At 44.1% G+C, this 8,839-nt stretch overlaps 1 protein-coding gene across 1 annotated transcript in view; it reads right to left on the bottom strand.

Annotated features, from left to right (window-relative positions):
* T265_04962 (hypothetical protein) overlaps positions 1–8,839 on the bottom strand; it is a gene marked incomplete at both ends in the record, with an annotated part of 31,773 nt that overhangs the window by 4,926 nt on the left and 18,008 nt on the right. The window contains 6 exons of the mRNA XM_009169839.1: positions 292–445; positions 3,731–3,807; positions 6,779–6,890; positions 7,582–7,742; positions 7,997–8,104; positions 8,199–8,364. Of these exons, the coding sequence (XP_009168103.1) occupies positions 292–445; positions 3,731–3,807; positions 6,779–6,890; positions 7,582–7,742; positions 7,997–8,104; positions 8,199–8,364 (778 nt within the window). The remainder of the gene's footprint in view (positions 1–291; positions 446–3,730; positions 3,808–6,778; positions 6,891–7,581; positions 7,743–7,996; positions 8,105–8,198; positions 8,365–8,839) is intronic.

Here is an 8,839-nt window from a genome sequence, read left to right as displayed (position 1 = left end):
CGGTCGTGGGCTGTCGAAGAGTTTTCAGCAACCTTGAGTAGTTTCCTTTAGGAATGTCCTCTGTTTTAGGGTGGGTACTTAGCATAATTACAAATCAAATATAAAACATACTGTAATTCAATTCCATCGAATGCGATACACAATAAAGGAAAAATCCGGATAAGAACAGAGGTAACTGGGTAACGAAAAGCGGGAGATTGAAGCGACGAACCATGAAAGGTTCACACTGATCTGGGAGCCAAGACTTTATCGGATGAAAAACATGCACGCATGTACACACAGACAACCCACCAGGTGCAGACGAGCCATCCTTGTCCGCTTTAGAGGCCTTGATGACTTCGTTACGTATGGAAAACAGTTCGAAACTGTTCTCTTTTGTTCGTTCTTGTGATAAACGAATACTGAGTCCATCCAAAGGAATCACCCCTTTGACGTTGCGCTGACGCTAGAATAAAAGAGATCTCTGGTGAGTTGCAAGGGTGGTAGCACTAGTTCGAGCAACTGTGATATATAGCATTCAAACAAACAAGCCCACAGCTTTCACAAAAAAAGTTGTCCTGTCCAGCCATTGTTAGGTTTAGTTGACGGAGGCGTTGATCAGTTTGAGAAAGGCAAGCGGTTTAAGGCAACTGTACAATGTTTAAAGAACAACGTTTTGGAGTATTTCAAGACACTCTTGTCTGTAGCGGTCTTGTCAAGAAACAGTATACTGAGTTCACCCCAGACAAAAAGACCATGCGTTCGCATTTTTGGCCGTTAGCGAAGAACGAATTGAGAGCAATAAGTTGATGTTGTATTACTAATATCAATGCTTAAGAACGCCAATTCGAAGCAACAAACAGCATCTGAGTAAAAATAACTTCCGGGCCTTTTTAGGGCTATCCATCCGAATTCCATTGCAATCTTGACGTGGTAGTCCTGCTCGTGAGCTGCCATGACTCTGCAGGCTACACTTGTTAGGACGTCATTCCACTACGTTCATGGATAGCGGCCAGACCGACTGCAGCAAGCTCCACTCCGTAACTGTTCCCTTGTGCTTGCGCTGTAAGCACTTGTGTTCGGTCCGGCATGGTAATTCATACATTTACCTGTAACTTGATGCTTTGGTACCGGAGCCATGGAAATCAATTTGGACTCTGGTTTCTTAGTGCTCCAAAAGGAACAGTTGTACAAGTTTTGTTCTTTGAACAATGATGCAACAGGCCCACACAAAAAGAACGCATCACTTTGGTAAGACGAATGTTCAATGTTGCCCGAGCTAGCAATCTACTGGCAATCCACTGGACGACCGACATTAGGTTATGGTCCCGTGATGTCGCAACTCTGTGAACGATGCCCAAACATCAGTAAGTGGGAAACCACAGTTTTTGTCTAGCCTACCGATTGTTTCCCAAACTTTCCGAAAACATAGTTTTCGTTGTCACTACAGCAACACCAAATTGATTAGCTTTTGGGCAAGATATCGTTGACCAAGTGAGTACCTGTATATGCATGGAATACCATGCGGAGAGTAGGTGCAAAGGTATTTTCCACTGGTTGCAAGAATCGTTTAAACATTTCACATTATCGGCAAAACTTGTCAAGGTGACGCAACCGAAAACGCTTGAAGCAGAGGTAATTCATGACTCTGGAGTCTAGGTGTGATTCTTCAGTCAAGTAAGCCTCGTAATCCACAGAGTCTAATATTCAGTAAATACTAACACATAAGCTCTTTTCGATTTCGAAAATACTAACTGTAGGTTGGAAATAACCGTCGTAATCACATGGCTCCATGAGAAAGTGACACCCAAAATGTTTGCATTGTGAAGTGAAGTGGTGGAATTCACAGTAACGTTTCCTTTATTACGATCATTCCAAAGTATCATGAAAACTATGTACCCTGGATACCGTCAAACTACCCTGCCCAGATATACAATCGCCAAAGCACTTGATGAAATATACTATTGCGGCGCGTTTCAGTTGCGTCATCGACTCTTTCCGTGCGTGTCTTCGATGTTGACTTCGTGCACGTGAGCCAGGTTCGTTTAGCTGAATGGCATCAGCGACGCGAGCTGTTTCTAACTTACATATGCAACTCTGAGCGAACTTGACCAAAAGCTTTAAGTTCTTACTTGATTCACTGTGGTGTCTTATGGTAATCCTTATAGGTACACCTCACGGTATACATCTGTGACATCAAAACAGGTAGCATACCTATTACTTAATGCCATTTATAGGTAGTGACACTGTTGCCAATGACTGTGACTTGTTGCTTCAAAGGCGAATCAAGGAGTTCGTCAGAGGAAATTCTGCCCACACAATTAGATTGTATAAAATTTACGATAACGTTCAGATCTCTTACACATGAGTGAAAGGACATCACGTTCACTAATTTCGTACAAAGTAGACGCTGGCGAGTGTTTCCGTCACGTTAATCAATCTGCATATCACTGCGTAAGTTACAAGAAGGCTTGCTTTCACAACTATCTATTCAGTCAAAAACAACATCAACACAAGTGATTACAGAAGCAAATTTTGCGTCAATGGCTATGAAAAATTGCATACTTTATTTTGGCTACAGCTATACCTACTGCATACTTTCACTGTATTTGTATTTTATTACATATCATCTCACAATGTAAGGTACCTGTAGACCTTGAGAAATCGGCAAGTTAAACAAAGCACTAGCACAGGAAAGCTAGGTAAACATGGACTTTTATAGCGAAAATACTCAAGTTTCCGATAGATAATTTTTCTTAGCCAGCTACTAATTAGCGTCTATTTGACAGTTACGCGTTACGTTATCCTACAATTTGACATGGTCTATAATAGTGAGCCGGTTGTGACTCGGCAGGGTGAGAAATTTTTATCAAACTAGACGCTGGCTCAAAGTTGCCGTTTCGATTGAAAATAGGCTAAAAAAACATTGAGGCGAATGAAGTGAAAAATGTGTTTTACGTTTAAGACTAAAATAGTATCTTCTTGTCGGTTTGAGGAACTGAAAACGAATCCAAACCTCGCGCGACAAGCTTGACACGAATTCTAGTTAATAGCCGAGGAGAAGTTGCATCCATCGACAGTCAATGTATTTAGGAACCAAAACCCGATTGGATTTCAACAATTACACTTAGACCAGCAGCAATGAAATATCAGGTTGTGATGAAAACTCTTCGAAGGGTTTTCAGCAACCTTGTAAGTAGTGTATGTTTTACCTTTATATATGTATCGCGATATCTCGAATGTCGTACCAACTGAAACATGAGGCGGCCTTGTGCATCACTTGAAGGGAAACATCATAAACGAGAGAATCAGCAGGGTTCCACGTAATTCTCCCGTCGTGATCAAATGAGTATATCGCACTTATTCTCATTCCAAAGTTGTTGTTTCATTTCATTGAGTCTCACATCCACCAAGAACAGTTTTCTACGGAGTTCTATGCGGAGCTAACGGTCGGTGTAAAACCACAGAGCGACCAGAGCCGCCAAAAACTTGCGCAATTTTAACAACCACTGTGACCCCGACTCTTTTTCAGTGTCACACGTAAATGAGTAGGCCTATCGACCGGCGACTAGTTCTATCGCATAACAAGTGTGCAAACGAGGGTAGAATGGGACAACAAAAACAAGAACCAGCACCGACCGTATTCACAAATGTCTATACATTAATCAGTGAAAGTCGTGGGCATAAGGGTACGTTTTAAACAACGCTAAATGTTTCGGAATCGGTGGAGAACTAAAACAGTTGCACTTACATCTGGTGTGGTATAATAGATCAAACTGTTCTCCGTTAATACGAACCATCGACGTTTCCAGCTCCTCACACGGCCACCTGAAGCGAACAACAAATGGAGGATGGGTAGAAGAAGGATTGATCAGATTAAACATACAGATTTCATCACACACACACACACACACACACACACACAGTTCCGCTCAATGTTTAACAAGCCGGGGCCGGCGGTTCGTAACCAAGAGTGAACAGCTGTTTTGACAAGTGGCGACCAGCTGACCGAGGTAATCAATAAGCTATCGATATCTGGCTTATCGAATGGGCGGATAGAATAGAAAACAAGCAGTCAATGCACATACAGTTTTTACACATTAGCCTAATACTTTTTCAGAACGAGGCGCTCGGCAAAATGTTGTCAACTAAGATGTTGACGACTTGCCTCGGATGGCATTTTTGCGACATTCTTTTCATAGGACTCCCCTCCAATAAATGCAGTCGGCAAGTTATCCCAACACCGTCAGATTCTCCGGCGATCATCACAAACTTCGTCGCATTTATCAAAAAGCCTGTCCACTCTAGAAGTGAGCGCTCTACAAACTTATAAAACAGTGCGCGAATTCCTGTTCCCGACTAAATCACTGGGCCGATATATGGTGGTAGATTAATTGAGAACCACTTTGGTTTACCACACCTAGCACACACAACCGCTACTGCAGTGGACTGCTTGACCCAAAGTAGTAAATATGGTAATCTGTTATCGTAATTTATTGTTTAACACCGAAGGGGAAACAAATTCAACCACTTTCGGGACACTAGTGAGCGATCCTCGCAAGTGTTGGGTCCCCGGATTTCCTCGACGAGTAGCCCATCCAGCCCGTCACGAAGAGACTGGACCTAACCGTGGCGTGACGGTTTGCGCACCTCAGCGATCCACTGAGCTATACTGGAGAGTGTCCCGCGACACTCACAGAGTCTCTCATACCAGGTTGGTCAATGGTTAGAGGTCTGATGAACACAATCTCCTGGCCCTCCAGGTTGGGGGTTGGAACATGTGGCGACTTGTTCCGTAGAAATGATAATGCATTTGCATTTCCCGCCAAACACCGCTGCCTTGCGGTTAGGCTTTTGAGCCAAAGGCTTTGGTTGAGGACCCTAATCGTCCTCCTGTCTAGGTGTGGCGCCTGGCAGTATCCCAGCCCACGTACAACCATGAATTGCGCATACACAAATAAACTCATGCCACGTCGGCCGTCGCGTGGTGCCATCAGCCGGGTCGCCTTACTTGCTGCATACAGCAGGGTGGGTAAGCGAAAACAGGCTACTGCTGACGCCTCCCTTCTTTCTCCACACGCTTTTTCTTCCTCCCCTCCCCACCCCATTAATAACTCTCTCCTTATAGGCCCAGAGCCTCGACACCCACTCTATCTGGCCGCGTTCAATGTTCGCACTCTGAAGCAAGCAGGACAACAAGCTGCTCTTGCACTCACACTGGACTCGCTTGGCATTGATGTGTCTCACACTAAGTCCCTCCCCCATCCACTTTTATTCTTTTCTTTACAATAAGGCTTTCAAATAGATCATGGTTGTACGGCAGTGAAGCATCGGTGTTGAACACTGTTGAACACTGATGATGATGATGATGATGAGCCCATCCAGCAACTTGTTCGGCTATAAACAAGATTCCACAGCTTTGTTCACCGGGAAAATGGAAAACATGGACAGGACTATTAAGCGTCTGAATCGATGACCTGTTAATTTTATTGGTGCTGAATTGTACTGACGATGTTGGAAGTAAGGCGATCTTGATACAGGAGTGCCATTGGCTGTCGAATAGGACCATGGTTGTCAGTAAGACTGGAACATTTAAAGGTCCCCATCCAGAGGGGTGGTGATCATCAAAGGTTTATTCCACGAGTTATTCAAATGCACTATATCACAGTGTTCATCTTTCGGTCATCAACATTCAGTACATGGCTGGAAAAAATGTTCTAAAAGGTACTTAGTGCTCTGACATTTAGCATAGACCTGGTCAGCGTGTGCGATAGAGGAAACGACTTGGTGGCACAAAACAAGTGGATTCTGCCTTACTAGAGGTGCTGAATGAAGGATGCTAGGGAATGTCATTCACATCGTTTTCACGGTGGTTAAAAAACCCATGTTGCCTGATGAAGTAAATTAACATTTCTAACTTCAATGACCGTCCATCTGTCATCGTCAAAACCAGATAAGCATAAGCGCTGGTGTAAACGATAAACAATATCAACTTAGCATGCGCCTGACTCAGTCAAAACTGCGGTCTCGTTTAGATCAAGGCCTTCTCCAACAAACAGTCACACAAAAGGTATGTTGAGTGATAAGCCTGCGCTAATCCGGTCTCACATAAGAAAAGAAAGCGTTCAGCTGTAGCACCCTTCCAGTGCCTAGCTGCCATGCCACCCGAAGGAAGCACGAGGGCTGGGATACTGCGAGGTTGCCCAAGCCTAGACAGGGGAAGTCGAGTGGCGGAGGTCGGATTCGAACCACGGACCTTCCAGTCAGTAAATTCGCGCTCTAACCAGTTGGGCCGGTCTCACATAGATGTTTTGAAATAAGATACTTCTCTCCTAACGAATATATCTCTGAAAACGTGCATGGTGAATGATGGGAGAGTTTATTCTCTTTCCGAAACCCAATGATGTCGAAGCAGCAGCGCCTCGTCAATCCGACCGAACTGGGTTAATGTTACTTTTCTAGAGTGAGTGGTACGCCAGTTATCATTTTCTGTCTGCATATTTGTACTCCGGCAAAAGTGAGATTGGCAGTTGATCAGTACTATATTCAACAACCCCTTTCTGCGGGTTGTGTTGTCGACCTAGCTAGAATTTCAACAGTTGCACAGAAAAAGTTTACATGCCTAAAGGGGCCAGTGGCGTGTCATGCTACCAAGCAGTAATCATATCTGGGTGACGTCAGCATCAAAGCACACCAAGCCAGTCCGAAATAAAATGACAGTCAGCCAGTTGAAGGTTAAAAAAGGAAAGTCAACTCAGATTTATGTGGATAATCAGAAAATAGCAGGTTGAGAACTAACCAAGCTTCAGCAGCCACCCCTTCATGAGGACCTTGCCATTCTGACTGATACCATCCAAACCATCATCGGAAGCTGCACGGATGGGTTCGTTTTTGATATCCTGATACACTTTCTGTAAGACGCAAATAGGACAAACGAATTTCAAAAAGACGATACTCTTGTATCAACTTTTGTGATCTTATCGTCTCGTTCTTGTCAATCAGGCAAGTCATTAAACCGAGGGGACAAACACTCATACGACTTTTAAATGTGGTTGTCAAAGCTCTGTCGTGACTCGAGTCGACACATAAAGCATTCTGTAGTCTGATTTGGCTTCACATGCTATCCAGAGTATACAAAAAGTGCACGACAGAGGAAACGCAAAGTTGCCACGCGTGAAACAGTCCATAGGAGCGTGTGCTGCACCGACACTGGAACATGTAATTTAAAAGCAAACATTGTTTGCCTTGATAACAAGCAGTCCTCAATGAAGCAGTGACGTAAAGTGCACAGTCACGTGGTGGCTACAATCCTCGTACAAATGTCCAGTTGCATGTAAATATTCGTGAGAGATGGCTTATGTGCATTTTTAGGTTAATACTGTGCAACTTTATGACTGTAAACTAGGAAACTACGTCATGTATTCGATACTCTTGTGAAATAAAAGTTGTCCATAACTAGGCACACACATAAAGTGGATAAAATGCATGTGAATATATACAAATAAATCAACGTACTAATATATCAGCTAAGGTACCCCGGTTCGCATGATCATGCAAATTCAGGTAGGTTTTAATACAAAAAAGTCAACCAAAAACACTAACCCGTATGAGATCTTCTGGAAGGTCGGTTTCCCTGTCGTAGTCTAGCAGAGTACGTACGAACACTTTCTCGTCAGCTAGACCGAGAGTCTGGCTTTTAGCGTTTGTATTGTGCAAGGTCGTGTTGAGAAGAATGGCGGCGTACGCCAGAACGTATGCTTCATCTAGTTTACGTGGCAGGAAAAGTATAAGTTAGCAGGTAGGTAAACAAGAGGAACGCAGAAACTGCGAGTAAAAGACAGGTTTGGGTGAAGGAACTTGACCAATGTAACAAAAATCGCTCAGCTGAGCTAAGGTACCCGGTTCGCATGATCATGCAAATTCAGGTAGGTTTTAATACAAAAAAGTCAACCAAAAACACTAACCCGTATGAGATCTTCTGGAAGGTCGGTTTCCCTGTCGTAGTCTAGCAGAGTACGTACGAACACTTTCTCGTCAGCTAGACCGAGAGTCTGGCTTTTAGCGTTTGTATTGTGCAAGGTCGTGTTGAGAAGAATGGCGGCGTACGCCAGAACGTATGCTTCATCTAGTTTACGTGGCAGGAAAAGTATAAGTTAGCAGGTAGGTAAACAAGAGGAACGCAGAAACTGCGAGTAAAAGACAGGTTTGGGTGAAGGAACTTGACCAATGTAACAAAAATCGCTCAGCTGTAACACCCTTCCGGTGCCTAGCTGCCATGCTACTTGAAGGAAGCACAAGGGCTGGGATACTGCCAGGTCGCCCAAGCCTAGACAGGGGGAGTTGAGAGGCAGAGGTCAAGTTCGGACCACGGTCAGTAAATTCGCGCTCTAACCATCTTAAAAGCTACATCAGCGCTGTCACGAGACAGCAAGGAAACCTGAATCATCATAAAGATGTCTTGAGGTTTAGTAGCATGATTTTGTTAGGAATGGTTGTAATGCTGGCTGAAGTCTCACCTAGTAAGCGATGGTAGCAACAACAAAGATGGAACCTATCAGATAGAAGCTTGCTAGAAGGAACGCGTTTGATAGAACTGCGAATACCGAATGACGTCAACTATGACACTGTGATCAATTAGGGACTTTAGTAAGGTAATCACAATCATAATCAGCATCGTTGTCAGCTGTAAGCGCACTTGTCGTACAGTGGTTGTAGCTGCCGCAGTTTCGTTCACCAATGATTTGGGAGGGGGGTGATGATTAATTGGTACATCGTTCGATCGCTCAGCTGTAGCACCCATTCAGTGCCCAACTGCCATGCCACCCAAAGGAAGCACGAGGGCTGGTTAACTGCCAGGTTG

This window comes from Opisthorchis viverrini (assembly GCF_000715545.1).
Source record: "Opisthorchis viverrini unplaced genomic scaffold opera_v5_89, whole genome shotgun sequence".
In the NCBI taxonomy this organism is placed as follows: Eukaryota; Metazoa; Platyhelminthes; class Trematoda; order Opisthorchiida; family Opisthorchiidae; genus Opisthorchis; species Opisthorchis viverrini.
The sequence above is the reverse complement of the archived record's forward strand: the minus strand, read 5'-3'. Positions and strand labels throughout refer to the sequence as shown.